Source organism: Camelus dromedarius, chromosome 10, assembly GCF_036321535.1.
Source record: "Camelus dromedarius isolate mCamDro1 chromosome 10, mCamDro1.pat, whole genome shotgun sequence".
Lineage (NCBI taxonomy): Eukaryota > Metazoa > Chordata > Mammalia > Artiodactyla > Camelidae > Camelus > Camelus dromedarius.
In genome coordinates this window covers 38,606,818-38,623,347 of record NC_087445.1, presented here as the reverse complement: position 1 = coordinate 38,623,347, position 16,530 = coordinate 38,606,818, and the positions used below count along the sequence as shown (strand labels likewise).

Here is a 16,530-nt window from a genome sequence, read left to right as displayed (position 1 = left end):
TTCCCTTGTAATTGTCTTTATCTTTCTCTCCTCTCATTCACTGGGTTTTTCAGTCTTAGCTTGGAAGCACTGTTTCTGTATTACTATATATCTACTTCCCTAGCATCTCTCTGACTTCATCTCTCTGTAATAACTTAAAACTACTATGCTTTGTGAAGTGAGAAGATAATAAAGTGCCAATGTGAGGCTTCCTCTTGAGATCAAGTGAGTCACTCTTGAACTTTAGAAAATCCAACTGGCTGCCTTTAACATCATTTATACCAGGCCAGGGACTTTGAAGCCCCCTCCTGAAGAGGGTAGGAGAAGAAGAGGGGGAGGAGGGTGAAAGAGGAAGAGGAGAAAATCTCCTGGATGCTAATTCCTAGAGGAATAATTAAGAGATGTGATTTAGAAAATTACCTTAAACAAAGCTCATGCCTAGCTCTAATCAGAGGCCAAAAAAGATTAGAAAAAACTATTGCTTTCAAATTTTGTGGCAAATTTATGTTTTAATACTCTGTAAAAATAAGCAGGAAAAAAAAAAATCTCTGGAAAATCTCAGAAGAGCTCATGGGAGGAAACAGGATCAGGATAGGATGAGAGGGTGTATAGGCAGAAACCAAAGTGTTTCCCTGCACCACCCCTGTCCATAGCTGCATTTTTTCAGCTCAAGAGAAAACAAATCCAACCATAAGAAAATAGGGGGCTCAAAAACTAATAGAAACTTTAAATAGGGGAAGCAAGTAGACTAATCTCGTATTCAAGATAAGAAACCAAATAGACATGGATTGGCCAATTGCTCAAGATCCCACATCATCCCAGGATAACCATTGGGAGGACGTCCCCACAGTTTGGACCCAGTTTGAGGACATCTTCTTGTTTCATACTCATCTAGTTAAGGGCTCTGCTTCCTCTCAGCTATTTTAAATTCAGTCTCCTTCTACCCCATCTCAAACCGTCAGACTGGCCTTTCCATCCCAGGGCAACAATAACAGAACCTGGTAAGTATAGGCACTTGGCCTCTTGCCTCGGTTTAAAGATAGCCTGAACTGTTTCTTTTTTCCCTGTAAAAACAATGCACATCATTTCCCCAGACTCCTCTATTTTCCCCTGCAACTGATCCTTACTTCATTTCCTTGCCACCATCCTTATACTTGGTGATAATGGTTTCAGGAATAAAAGCAATCAATAAATCTTGTTGAGCATTTAGCTGAACCTTACTTCATCTCACAGAGTCTTCACAAGAACCCTCTTGAAGTGGCTGCCGTGAGGGGCAAATCCATATACTTCACCACTGGGCTATACTGCTTCACTTGTGCTTTCTTCACCTGCCAAGCCATGTATCATGCTAATGCCACATCTACCCAGGAAAACAAAGAAACAAGAGACCCCCAGGCCCCTGGATTGGTCCAGAGTGGTGTCAGGACCTCTTGGAAAGGACCTGGACACCACTATTGAAAAAATTTCAAAAGGCCTCATCTCCACATACACAAACATTACAACCTAACACCTTTTCCTAATTCATAATGACAGCACTGGGATTAAAAGACCCCTCCAAAATAACAGAGAAAGTAGATCTATAATAAGCATCTGGTGAGCTTGTTATATTAGCCCAACAGCTACTGGGGCATCTAACTCATCCGGTGTATGTACCATTCAGTGTACGTTGAATGGCCGATACTTCATAAATATTAGGTCACAACCAAAAGGGATAAGGGCCCTTTCTTTGGAATCCTGATTACTTCACAAAGGTTTCTTCAGTTGGCCTAAAATTACATAAGTAGTGAAGCATGTAAATGAAAGAGGAGGTACTATTGAAGCGCTCATTGTTTTAAAGCTTTATCCAATCCATCTCAGTGGCATATTGAGGGGCGGCTTTAGACACATTGAAAGGCTTAAAAGAAGAAACCCCCTCCCTTTCCACCCAGTGGGCCCACCGCACGCCACACATCTTCCCCTTAAAACTCCCACAGTAGACATCTGGAAGTGACTAAAATAGCAAGGACGCCTAGCCTAGCCAAGGTTCCGTTCAGTTTCCATGTCAGCGCAAACGGCTTTCCCTGCGGGAGCACTCGCCCATCCCAAAATCTGTGACAGAGAAACCACAGTCAGAGCCAAGTTTCAAATGAGCACAGAAAATTCCCGTCCAACTCTGGGTTCCATGCTTGCACATTGCCTATTAAGACTAATTTCTGTTCGAATGCTGCAGCTGGTCTAGGCTGTAGTAACCGACACATACCCACCAGAATGTTTAGATAACGTGGTCACTAGGAATCAACTCATGTACTTATTGATATAACTAATTTTTATCGAGAACTTATTTGCCAAATACTGTACACAGATGGAGTGGGAGACTGGATTACAGAGGCCCCTAAAAATGTTCTGCATACAAATATCCCCTTTATGTGTTACCTGAAATTATATTAGAATTCCATCCCTTTGGTGTTTCTCACTACAAATAAATACTCACTGTGAAAGACAACATTCTATTCCCAAGACGGTAACTGAGTGTCATCATTCTTAACAAGCCTTTTTAGTTTGGAGTAACTGTCAGACCATTATTTTTTTTTAGAAAAATCATGAAGTCAGAACTGGTGGGAAAGGAAGCTGTAATTTCTGAACCATGCCTGCTGAGCATATGTGAAGGGGAAGTGGTACCACTCTAGTCAGGGTGTATTTCTACTTTCCTCTGAGCTGTTATAGGTCATTTATACCCTAGTGTCAAAGAAAGTTTCAAGCGTGGATGAAAGCTAGGGAATGACATCACTTAATACCTGATACAGTGGGGACACAGGAGAGAAGCAAGGAGTGAGACTGCTAACAACACCCCAAACAAACCTCGGCCAACTTCACAGGAACGGCAGCCAGCCTGGCACTTATGTGGTACCTGCTGAGATCCAGCCCGTGGCTGCCCTCCTTCTCTCCAACCAGACTCGCCAAGCTTCCGCCTCATGCTTTGCTCACCTCTTTTGAGTTTCTTTTCGTTTTGCTACAACCCAGACCTAGAGTTGTAAAACTGATGCTATATGGTCCTTAGATAGGGAGCATGTAGATTACAAAGGAGAAGCTGGGCTGAGCCTTCACAGATCTTCTAATTTTCAGTGGAGGGAATGAACTTCTATCTGTCTGTAGGACTCTAGACAGTGAATGCTGGCCCTCTAAATGCTGTGAAGCAGACAGTTTCTTTCGGTGCCTTTCCATATTTAAGTGACCTTGTCCCCCTGCTTCCTTCCCAGACAGGCGATGTTGCTGGTGCCCCAGTCCTCTTTCTGGCTCAGGGATACTATGTTCTCGCTGTCAGGGTTCCTCTTCCTGTTTTCTTGTCCCTCCAAGAAATGGGCATTTTCAGCTAAGTACCCTGAGTAGGCATTTAAAGAAAAAACATTTCTTAAACAGCTACCATGTGCCAGGCATTGTGCTAACCTCTTACACATGCAAAATTACTTTTTTATACCAACCTGCTAGATAGGGATTCATACTACTATTTTATACATGATAATTAAGAGGCTCAAAGTGGCTGTCTAATATCACACAAGTAGTATATGGTAGGATTTAAGCCCAGGTCTGTCTAAATCCATGACTGAATTCTTTTCCTTATGTTTCAATGCCTTTTAAACTATGCTGGCTTCTGTAAAGAGAACTTCCACTTGCCTTTTGTGCCATGGTCCACAACTGACGCTAATGGCGGGAATTCTAGATCCCATGCCAAGTGCCCATTAAACATCTCACTCCACCTGGATGTTCCATGAACCCTGAATCCAGTACATTTTAAATAAGTTCCCCCTACCTGCTTGTTCCTTCCATCTCAGGGAATGACCCACCAACCCACCCAGTTACGTTGGCCAGAAACCTGGATATTTTCATTATCTTGTCATTTCACTCATTAGACCCATGTAGCCACTTGTTAAGTCCTATAGTTTCCACCTCTTTACCCTATCTGATACTGATCCCTTCTCTGTACATCACTGCCTCTCTGCCTCCATCTTACACCAACAGACCCATACCACATTCACAAAGAATCTGCTAAAGGGTAACTCTGACCATATTTCCACCCTGCTTCAAAACCTTTGTGTTTTCCACTGCCTAGAGAATAAAGTCTTATTCTTTAGAATAATGAATGAAACATTCTTCCATGATTATACCCTTGTTTCTGTATGACACACTCATCTTCACTACTCTACTCTCTCCCTAAATACCAGCTTTGCTGGGTATTGAGCACATAACACCATTTGTTGCTTCTGTGCCTTTGTGCATACCAATCCCTCTGCTTGGAACACTGTTCCCAGTTATCTTCCCCATTTCAGAGCCTAGGTTAATCCCACTCTTCCTTAAAACTAGTTCAAGATACCTTTGTAAAGCCTTTGCCAACCTCCAGACCAGAGCAAGTTGTTATGGGGAAATAAATGGTCATTTCCTTCAGATGCAGGGAGCTTCACTAGACAGAATGCATCCAATCCCTCCTCTATTTACTTACTCCACCCCAGGGAAGGTACAGTGACTCCTCTGATCAGTAAATGAATTAATGGGTCTTGCCTTTCAAATTATGGGAAATAGAGTTACTGTTTACTGGGTCTTCTCAGAACTCTAGTAAACTTCAACACTGAATCCTCCCTTCATTATGCCTTTATGTGCCTAAGACATGTATCTGTTAGCCTGACATTGTCACATTGTACGTCAACTATGTGTTCACACATCTGATTAGACCGTAAGGTCCCTGTGGGCAGGGAATATATATCAGTTATCTTTGTATTTCCAGCATCTCACATTCAATTTATGTTTGTGGAATGACTGAATGAACAGAGAAATTGCTCTGGTAGTCATCAGTAATCGTCAGTTAGATTAAGCTCCTTCAAGTGATCATCTAAACCACTCTTTTCTGTTATTATGCTCTCTACTACCCATTTTAATAAAATAGAGTAAATCATTCAAGACAGCACATGATGGGGGAAAATGTTTGCAAATGATGCAACTGACAACAGCTTAATTTCAGAATATATAAACAGCTCATACAACTTAATAACAAAAAACCCAAACAATCCAATCCAAAAATGGGCTGAAGACCTAAACAAGAAATTCTCCAGTGAAGACATAAAAATGGCCAATAAGCATATGAAAAAAGCTCAATATCACTAATTATCAGAGAAATGCAAATCAAAACTACAATGAGATATCACCTCACACCGGTCAGAATGACCATCATTCAAAAGTCCACAAACAATAAATGCTGGAGAGGGTATGGAGAAAAGGGAAGCCTCCTACACTGTTGGTGTGAATGAAGTTTGGTGCAACCACTATGGAAAACTGTATAGAGATTTCTCAAAAAACTAAAAATAGACTTACCATACGATCTAGCAATCTCACTCCTGGGCATATATTCAGAAGGAACTCTAATTCAAAAAGATATACGCGCCTCAGTGTTCATAGCGGCAGCACTATTTACAATAGTCAAGACATGGAAACAACCTAAACTTCTATTGACAGACGATTGGATAAAGAAGTTGTGGTATATTTATACAATGGAATACTACTTAGCCATAAAAAAGAATAAAATAATGCCCTTTGCAGCAAAATGGATGGACCTAGAGATCCTTATTCTAAGTGAAGTAAGCCAGAAAGAGAAAGAAAAACACCATATGATATTACTTATATGTGGAATCAAAAAAAAAAAAAAAGACACGAACTCATTTACAAAAAGTAGACTCACAGACAGAAAACAAATTCATGGTTGCCAGGGGTGAAAGGGGGTGGGAAGGGATATAATGGGAGTTAGAGATTTGTAAATACTAACTACTATATATAAAACAGATAAGCAACAAGTTTCCACTGCATAGCACACTATATTCAATATCTTGCAGTATACAACCTATAATGAAAAAGAATATGAAAAGGAATATATACATATATGTATGACTGAAACATTATGCTGTATACCAGAAATTGACACAACATTGTAAACTGGCTATATTTCAATTAAAAAAAAGAAAAAAAAACACAATAATTAACATGACCATAAAGTTCTTAATTCATTAAATGAATTAAGATTAATTGAATTAAATGAATTAATTAAATTAATTGGATTAAATGAATCAAAACACCAAGAAAGCATCTGACAAAACTCTTTAATTTTTCCTACTATGTAACTGCCTAACACTCTTACAAAATGAAATAATCTCAGTGCTATAAAATGAGATGCTATGGGTGATTTCTTCCAACATAGGAAAAATGATCTTTTGCTTCACAAGGTGGAGATTAAAAGGCTTATATTATAGAGTTTTGTTGTTCAGTGTAACTCTACCTACCTCTTTAAAGTCATGAAACATGAATTCATACATGAAAAGAGATGTGTATGTGGTTATGTAGACACAGGTTACACTGGAAATTGCCTTAGTATTATTTTTTTTTTCTTTTTAAAAATTTTTAAAATTGAAGTACAGTTAATTACAATGTATCAATTTCTAGTGTATAGCACAATGTCCCAGTCTTGCATATACAGTATTATCTATTTTAAAAGGAGTTTTTGAATAAATAAAAATATTCCAAAAACATAGAGAAAATATTGAAACTACTTGGAAAAAATTAATTTTTTTAATTTTTAAAAAAGAATTCAGAAGTTTTTAATCCTATATGAGCAGCATACATTTTATTTCAAATATTTAAGATTAGTGAATGTAAATAATTTCAAGTACAATGTATAAACAAATAATATCCACTGAAGATATATGATGCAGAAACACAGAATAGAGTTTATACTGACTTGCTTTAAAATATTTGTAAATTTAAATAATCCATTCATCACAGCAGATGTATTAGACTAGACTCATAGCTATGTGCTACTTGTTTGTATTACAGAATATAATTTAATAGGTTGCGAGGTTCTAACCTAACTCAATGGCTCAGTCTTCCATCTATTAGCCTGGCAGCCAATATTAGATACCAGCAAATTCCTTCCAGGTAAACTGAGCTCTTCCAAACAGTTTTAGTCTTTCACCTTGATGTATTAGTAGATACATTTTCTTTGGTCTCCTCAATTCATTTTGCTCTTCTCCAATCTCTAACATTTCCAAAAATCCAAGTTTGATAATGCCACTATTCACCCACCACTCATTTAAATTACTTTCAATTACTCTGAGAAAAAAATAAATTATCATGGCCTAGATTCTAGAGAGTTCCACATATTCCAATATCCTTCTATATCTCCAATGACATCTGTTCCTGATGTCCCTTCACATTCTAAGCATTAGTATGACTAGCCTTTATTTTGTCCATTAAATAAGTCAACTCTCTCACCACAGGGCCTTTGCACATGCTGTTCTCAACTACTAGAATGCCTCTTCCTTCTCTCTGGCTCTTCAAAGCCCAACTCAAATGTTACTTTCTCAGGAAAACTTCTGCTATTATCTATTTCCTTCTCTTAGTCCACAAACCAAGTTCCCTGATATATGTTCTCATAATACTGCTTAGCTTTCTTTCATAGCACTTGGAACAGATGTAGTTAAATTTATTTTTGTGATTATTTGATTACTTTACAGGGACTTTGTTGATTTTTGCTCACCTCTGCTTAATGCCTGGCACACTACCTGGCACCTGGCAAACCCTCAATAAATATTCACCGAATTAATGAGAAGACTTGTTTCTATGATCACATCATAGAAAGAAGAAACGTTTTCATGTTGTAAGTAGGGAATCAGGATCATAGGCATCCCAAACTTGTGCAAAAATAAAGCTCATCTTTTGTTTGACAGGTATAGTTTGAAGGAGATGTTGAAAATGGGGAGTTGTTGCTGAAGCAAAGAAAGTAGACCCTGAGGAATCAGTTCAGGTTTAGGAAAACAAAAGGATAACAAGAGAGCTAAAAGCAGACCCAGGGATCTTTCCTATCACAAGCCATGGATGTGTCATAAACAGTCCAGGAGTAGCAGGTTAAGAAGCCTATATGGAGCAAGAGAAAGGACCTATGAATGAGAGCAGAAGTTAAGACGCCTCTTTTTTTAATCAAACCTAATGAGCCTATAGAATGAGAGAGATCTGAAGCAAACATTGGAGTCAGAGATGAGCAGCCCTTAGACACTGCCAATCCCAGGACCATGTGCGTGAGCGGCACCTGCCTTTGTTCAGTGAAGTCTTTAAAAAAAGTCTCATTACATATACAAATGAGAGGCTCCTCACCCCTTCAGGCTTAGGACTTCTGTATTCCAGGGAAGAGTCATATTTCTGGGTGAATTTGGAAATCTACAAGCTTCAATTTGTCCCCAAGAGGCTTAGTAGCCTGAATTGGGGTCATTGTTTCACCCTCTCCAAGGAATTATTTATGATTTAGGACTTCAGTCTCTGTTGAGCCAGCCATGGGCTAAGTTGAGAGAATGGGTTTGGCAAAGTGGGCATGCTTTGAAGCTTGCTGAAAATAAATAACAACAACAATATAGCAGCCATATAGGTATGCTGCTCAGATCTCCTTCAAAAGGTAGTGAAATGGGTGAAGTTTACTTATTCAAACTTCCAGTTATAGAATAAGTAAGTCATGGGGATGTAACATACAGAATGGCGACTATAGTTAATAATACTATATAACATATTTGAAAGTTGCTAAGAGTTGTGGACAAAGAATGTCGCTTGCCATTTCAGTGAACAGAGGATGTTGCAGCTATCAGGCCATCAGCCACTACAGCCATCTCCAATAGTAAGCCCTGAAAGGAGCTCAGGGCAGAAAAAGACAGGATACTGGTCCCAGACAGTTAAGATGCATATCAAAAGAATAATTTCAATGAGCCTAGGCTCTTGCATCTTCTCATACATAGAAAAGCACTAAAAATCAATAATTTGAGATGTCTGTTTTTTGTGATTAGCAGTAATCCTTTGATGTTCAGCTACATGGTTTTTTGTCTGTTTGTTTTCCCCAGAAAAAACTCCTGTATATCCTGACACCTCCCTTACCTCTTTGGAACAGTCCTTCAGAGCTATGTAAGAGGCTGCCATCCCAGGCTACAGTCCTTAGTAAGACTGCAGAATAAAATGTAATTCTCAACTTTTAGGTTGTGCTTTTTTTTTTTTTTCAGTAGACGGAGTGAATCTTAAAAGTTCCAGTCACAAGAAAAAAAATTCTGTGACTATGTATGGCAACAGATGTTAACTAGACAGTGTGGTGACCATTTTGCACTATATACAAATACCAAATCATTGTGCTGTACACTTGGAACTAATATGTTGTATGTCAAATTTACCTCAATTTTAAAAAATGGAGCTCCCTGAAAATAAAGATGCATTTGGACTACGAAGTATTCCTTAAGGAAAGATGCATCATTCCATACGTGAATCACAAAAATACATCTTCTAAATGTGGCCAGTACAATAAGAGATGAAGGAACTTAGAAAACTGAGAAGATGCTCTCGCTTTGGAAGATCCCTACTTAAAAGAACTGTTGATGCTGGTCAAATAAGAAACTGAACTGCTGTTTGTTAACACTGAGAATGTCTGTGACAGTCTCCTTTGAGGACAGATCTCAAGAAAGAGATGTGGCAAAAGTGGGCAGAAGGAATAAGCTTGGGATGATATGTTAGAGTAAAACAAACAATTTTACACTCAAGTCAGCCACATTTCAGTTTGAATTTCAATGCCTCCTTCAATTATCTGTGCTGTCTTTGGGAAACTAACCTCCCTGAGTCCCAATTTTCCTCAGCTATAAAAAGATTATTGATCTTCACCTTGAAGGGTTGTTATGAAAATAAGATTTAATGTATGTACCTGCTTAACACATAATGGATGTTAACTCTTCTCTCCTGCCCCTTCTCGGGCTCCCCCCTACCTCCCACATCTATGATGACCAGCGGAAAAGGGGAGGCAAAGCTGACTCACCATTTATCCCCATGTGCAATGTACAAAATGCTCTCAAGCTGGAAAGCTAAATGCATTTCCCTTTATTCACAACTCAAACCTTTACCCATATGATCTCACTGTCTGATATCAACTCAAGTTCATTCCAAATTCCACCTCAGTTCCTCCCTCTCTCTCCCTTACTGGACTATCAGTCTCTTCCTCTTTATCATTCCTACATCATTCTTGTGTCTCCCAGTATCTTGCCAACAAAGACATCATCTTCTTACTAACTTAAGTTCATTCTTCTTATTCTACTGCTTCAATTAATACTATTTCTGCCAATTTGATTCATAGCATACACATCAGACAATCTCTCTATTTCTGACTATTTTAATAAAATATATTTTCCTCCTGCTCAGTAAGACCCATCACTAGGTACTCAATAAAAAATAAATTTAAAATATGGTGCTTTGTAAATGGTGACTTTGAGAAGCCGTAAGACTGGCTGACCTGGCATATGTCAAATAGCACTTGTCTGCTTTTAGTTAAAGGGAATTTGGATGAGTTATGATGCGTGCTTACAGGCGACAGAGCACGGAGCCCAAGGGCATACTTCCAGTGGGGTCCAGAGAGAAGTTCCAAGATTCTACCATGAAACGCAACAGAGAAGCAGCTCTTCACAACCTCGCCACCCCCACCCCAAAGGTTTTCTGACTGTTTCCATCCTATAGGCTCTTCTACCACAAGAGGTCATGCTTGCATCTAAATACAGTGTTCTATGAATTGATTCTGCTTCTCTTCACCTGCATCTATATGGCATTGCTTATCTAAGCTGGCACATTAATCTTCTTAGATGCAAAAAACCAATCCATGTTCCAATTAGACCCTTTAGGCACCAATCATCTCTCCCCTGGGCCTGAAACATGTCTTTTTCTCCTAGCATCTCTGGGCTCTTTGGAAGTACAGAATTCTGAGTTTCCAGGGATCTCAAGGACATCTGGTCAGTGGTTTCCTCCATGGTGCCATGGTAGATGAAATACTGGGATGTCAGCTTACATCATCTTCTAATACAGAGTGGGCACCTTTATGAGGTAATTGTTCTGAAGAGTGAGTAAAGAATTCAGGCAAGGGTAAATATCGAACCTTTCTATTTGCGAAGCTAATTTGGGGGTTGCTTATTTATTGTGAAAGGTGAAAATGGACCTAAATGCTTCAACTCCTTCTCCCCTTGTGAAATATAGCATTAAATGGAGTCAGTCTGTGTTCCAGAAACTACCCATGAGAAGGCTGCTGGAAATTATGACAGGAAAATTACTGATGTGATACAGGATATAGAAAGAACACTAGATTAGGAGGCTTTTATTAGCCATAAAACCTTTCACATGCTTCTGTGACTCAAAGTTTCCCTAACTCTATAATGTGGGAAATGGGACGGAAGATCTCAAAGGGCACTTCTATTGCTAAAACTCTTTTTTCGTGATAACATATGAAATAATGTGTGATCACAGTACGCAGAAAAACTAAGAAAGAAATAAGTAAATAATATCACTTTGATGACTTTTTTCTTGACTTTTTAATAGTCTCTCATTGTCTTAGAATCATCTTCGGGCTGGCCTAGGGTTATAAAGGCAAATGAGTATCATAGGATACTGTTTCCAACTTCCTCTACACGGCACACGGAATTTCACCACACTGACCATGAGAGAGCTGTCGAGGGCAATAATAAAATCTCAGGGAGCCCAGTTACTGCCCACCCCTTTCCCCTAGTTTCCTCCTATATTCACATCCCAGACCCTCGTCCACCTCTTAACGGCTCTCTTAGGGACTCCTCCCTCTTGTCTTCTTCAACTGATTAACGTCTTTAAAATCCCACATGAACATTTTTTGCAAAACTTTTAATTTCAGTTAGCTGACAAATTTATACATGTACAAACTTCAAAATATATATATGTTTAAAAGTCAAAAGGCCTTAGGTTCATATTTCTAGTTCTTCCTTTCTCTGGTATGACTAAAACATCAGAAAACACCAATAGTATTATTAGTTCTTGCTCTTATTAACCAGACTGGAAGTTTATTATTTTGCTAGTCAGAGGAAGAGAATGAGAAATAAAACTAGATGGGGGTGCATACTAATAAATCATGTGAAATGTAAATGAGGGGGGAGGGTGGGAGGGAGAGAGAGAGAGATGGAAGAAGGAGAAATAAAAGATAAGACGTAAAAACCAAACTCAGAGGCCATCTCCTCTCTGAATCCACTCCAGCAAAATTAACTACAGCCTCCTCAGGGCTCCCCAGTATCTTTTTTTCTCCTTCATTTTACAACATGCAGAACACCTTGTATACTAGTTGCCTATGTATCTTTCTTTTACTGTCATCACTACCTTGAGGTCAAGAACCATGTCACATTCACTTCTGTAAAAGCAGTGAATCTTCATAGTCAATAAATAAGTGCTGAACTGAAAAGAAAATTCCAACTGACAGGCGTGATTTAAGATTCCAAAGGCCACAAAGCTGGGGCTGCCACTCTGCCTTATGCTTATTCTGGAGCTGCCTTGTTTACTCAGAGGCTGGAAACCTTTCCTAAAGTTTACATTTGCAGGTTCTGCTCACATCAATTGATTTCTTTGGTTCTGGTCTCAAAGCTCTGCAAGCCCTCCTCCTTGCTCAGGATTCCCAGTCAACAAGATTCATTAAGCCTCTATTGGTTGAGTGTTACATTAAGGGCCTCAAAGAGGATGTAGCAGATGGGATACCCTCTTTGGGAAGCTCACAATTTAGAGAGGTTGAGGGTAGAATTTAAAACATCTGTGAAATATGTGTATTAACACTATAATATGAAGACTTTGTTTTTCTCTCCTTCCTTCATTCCCCAGTCTACGTAAAATTTTATTCTCATTTGCTACTCTTCAAAAATTCCTTAAATTATCAAATCCCCAATCTCCACTATGCTACTTTCTCATCCTTACATTTCCAAATTATCTCTAATCTGGCCACTATTTTTAAAAGAATGTGTGGAATTGAGTAGTTGTCACAGACTTTTGAGTCACACTCTAAAATCATTTTTCACTGGGCAGAAATGTGTCTCTGCCCTAACAATAATCCCCACCCAGGGGAGCTCAAAGCATAACACTCATTTTAGTGCTACAATGTAATGATGCTCATTTGGGTACCACGATCAAGTGATACTCTTTTTCATATTACACAGAAGTTAGAATTTAGTATTGTTTACGATTTACTATTCAGCTTTATTTAGTATTGATTATTCAGTAATGCTAAATAGACTTGTTTAGGAAGTGAAGGGGTTAGTATGAAAGATGCAAACCCTAAGAAGCCAAAAGGATTTCCCAAAAAGCACATTTGCAAACTCTTTCTTTGTCCTTTTCCAAAGCCAGAGAGAATATTTGCATGAAGTCTTTGAACTCTGAGCTCACCTTCATTCAGTATTCTATATTCCCATTTAATCATATTATCACATTCCTAAACCCTATTAATTTTTTTATCTTCCTTTCTTTCATTTTTGTTTTAAAGGGGGCAGGGACGTCTCTCTTAAGACCTTCATCCAGCCCCAGTAGAGGAAGCTATAGAGTTTCAGAATATGGAAAAAGCTATCCTCTTATACGAACACAGCTGTGTGGAAACACTTACATTGAAGTCATACAACACACCAAAGTTGGCTGCCGATGCCTCTTCTGCTCTGGGAACTGTTTTCCTAGGTAAACTGCCGTATGGCAAACCCCAGAGGTACTACATGGAGAAATAAAGAATGCAGTTAACAATTGGAAATAAAGTCTGAGCCACACATGTGATCACAAATGGTTTCGTTTAAAAGCACTTCTGAAACTTTTTCATGGGGACTCTGTGGGTCTCCATGTGGGGTCCCATTTTCTGGGAACTGACTACTAAATGCAGAGTTAAGAACAAAGAGAACTCTAAGGACCCTGCATTCTGACTCCAGCCGACCACCAGCAGTCGGGCCAACCACATTGCCCAGAGGCTTGCTGAGAACCCCTTTACCCACCACCACCTCCAAACTGATCTCATTTAGGAAGTCTGGGAAGGAGAGAGGTGGCCTTTTGGGGACTATAGTGTTCAAGAAAACAGTTCTACCCACATCCTCAGATGAGAATGCGCCTTAGGGGTGGAGGGTGAGTCTCTCCCTCATGTCAAGGAAGAGGGGAGTAGAATCACTCATACAATTAGAAGGTGTCAACTAGGGGGAAGACTGCACCCTGACGGTGACAGCTGTTTCACTACTCATTCAGTTTTACTGCCCTGACTTTGTGCTATCAGATTAGAAGTGATGTTATTAAGGGCAGAGCCAGCGACCGGGCAAGAGTAGCGACACACCAGAGCTTTGGCGAGAACTGGAAAAGATACCCTCTAGCCCCAGGGCGGGAGCATGTTTGGCCAAGCAGATGCCTCTTCTGTGACCTGAAAACATCCCTTCCCTGGGGCTGGGGCTGGGGCTGGGGCCAGGGGAGGAGGAGGAATGTAGACAGAAACCTGGGTGCAGAGCTTGACTGAGCGAGGGCTGCAAATCCGCCCCTGCTCCCTCTCTCCACACAAGCTGCATGGCTTCCTCGGCAGCCCTGCAGCCCCTCTGGCTTCCTGAGACACAAAAGAACAGAGGATGGGTTCTACTCATGCTATCTTGCCCCAAAGTTGGAGACCACAGAAAACAGAGAAGGCTAGGGTCTCTGGCTTGCCAGGGATATGGGAACTTTGGGCAAAAGGGCAAATGCATCAGAGGAATAATGAGTGAGGCTGCTGGTTGAAGGCAGCTGAAAAATGTAGCACTGTTGCCAAGAGGTGACCAGTCCTGGACTCTGGTGGTTCTGTAAAGCTAGCACACAGGGAGCCCAATACCTCTCTTTTGTTTTTTTGCTGGAGTTGGTTATCAATGCCCAGAAAACAGGATGCCTCTCAGCATTTAACACAGTCCATTAAAAAGCACCCAGAACCAGTATGCTTCCTCGTTCTAGGAGTACATCCGCTCAAACACATGTTAGCTCCCTCCACTACTTATTAGGTATCCTGCAATTTCCAACAGTTGTAATAAATTAGCTACAACCTTTAATTTCCTCCACATGGAGGCAGCATGTGTGGGATAAAAAGTCACTCAAAGCAATTAGTTTTGGCTGCTGCCAATGCTGTATTGGACAAATTGGCTTTGAAATACTGATACCTAAAAAGACCAATTGTAGGTTAAATAAAGCCTAACCCATTGTCATCCTAAATGAAGTAAGTCCAGAAGAGAAAGAAAAATACCATATGATATCATTTATACGTAGAATCTTAAAAAAGGACACAAATGAACTTATCTACCTACAGAACAGAAACAGACTCACAGACATAAAGAACAAACTTATGGTTACCAGGGAGTAAAGAGGGTGGGAAGGGATAAATTGGGAATTCAAAATTTGCACCTCTTGGGGAGTGATGGAAATGTTAGCTATCTTGATTGTGGTGGTGTTTTCATTGGTGTTCACATCTGTCCAAATTAAAAAAAAAAAAAAAAAAAAAAAAGCCTAACTCAACTTCTGTATGGTAAGCATCCAAAGAGGTCAGAGTCACAGAGTCATTTAACTTCGTATGGGTAAGTCCCCAACCTCAATCTTGCTTCTTGGTCTTAGTTAATTGAATCTCCCCCATTCCCCACCACACTCCCTCAGCTCTGGGCTTTGCCTTCTTCAATCTAAACCCACTATCTGTTTTCCTCTCTCACTGACCTTGGTCCTAAGAGACCTGCCCCATCCCACTCTGGGTATGTGTGCTTTCCGAGGGGGCAATGGGGGTGGTTATCTTACTTTATAGCTGGAAAAATTTGCTCACTTAGTGTTTCTTCAGATAGAAAAGCTGGACGCCCTAAGTTGCATTAAGTAGCATCTCTTCCAAAGCAAACTTGGCAAAATAAATACATGCACCTCACAAGATGCCAAAGTCTTCCTCTTGAGCAATTAATATTTGGACACAGGGACAACCTTGAGAATCTGATAGAATCCATGAACTTTTACACAGAAAAATGCTCATTTCAACATACACACAACAATTTGTATATGATTTCAGGAGGCTCAGTACCCTTTGGAGCAAGGATTAGGATACCTTTGGCTCATGGGCACCATTTTGAAGATCAACCTTGTTACAGATACTATGACTCTAAGAGTGAAGGTAGCCAGTTAACTTCTCTAGTAGAGCAATTGCATAAGAAGCTTGTTTCAGCGTGTTTGGTAAAACGGAAGTCAGAATCTTACCTCTGGCAACATGATAAGGCTGAATGTCAGGATAAAGAGAACCATATTTACTCCATACATCCACCTCAAAAAGAGGAAGTAGGAGGCCACTGATGAGCCAAACTGACCTATTTAAAAGAAAATAAAAGTTTGAAAGAGAGGTCAAAACAAAAGCTGTATCTTAGGGCCTCCCAAATAAATCTTCTCATGGCAACACACTGGTTCTTTTCATTTTTACAGCCTCTAGCATTCTTCTTTTTTCTATCCAGAAAGAGAAAATGTTAACACGATGGAAGGGCTCTCTATTACGTAGATGTAGACTATGTCTTTAGAGCCCATTGAAGAGAAAGCTGCCTTTTGCTTAGCAGCCAGGATTGCTATTTGAAGAGCCCATATCATTCCTTGACTTAATAGTTAAATGAGCAAATTTACGTAAAGTGGTTACTGCAACACCTGGTCAGTAGTTAGCTATCATTATAGTGACTGCACCTCTTCCTCCTTTTTCTCCCG

The 16,530-nt window shown here is 39.8% G+C and overlaps 1 protein-coding gene across 1 annotated transcript in view; it reads right to left on the bottom strand.

The window, feature by feature from the left end:
• The window catches only part of TMC1 (transmembrane channel like 1), a 307,101-nt gene that overhangs the window by 41,108 nt on the left and 249,463 nt on the right, over positions 1 to 16,530 (bottom strand). Inside the window, exons 10-11 of the mRNA XM_064490277.1 lie at positions 16,042 to 16,148; positions 13,436 to 13,534 (exon numbers count right to left, since the gene is read on the bottom strand). Of these exons, the coding sequence (XP_064346347.1) occupies positions 13,436 to 13,534; positions 16,042 to 16,148 (206 nt within the window). The remainder of the gene's footprint in view (positions 1 to 13,435; positions 13,535 to 16,041; positions 16,149 to 16,530) is intronic.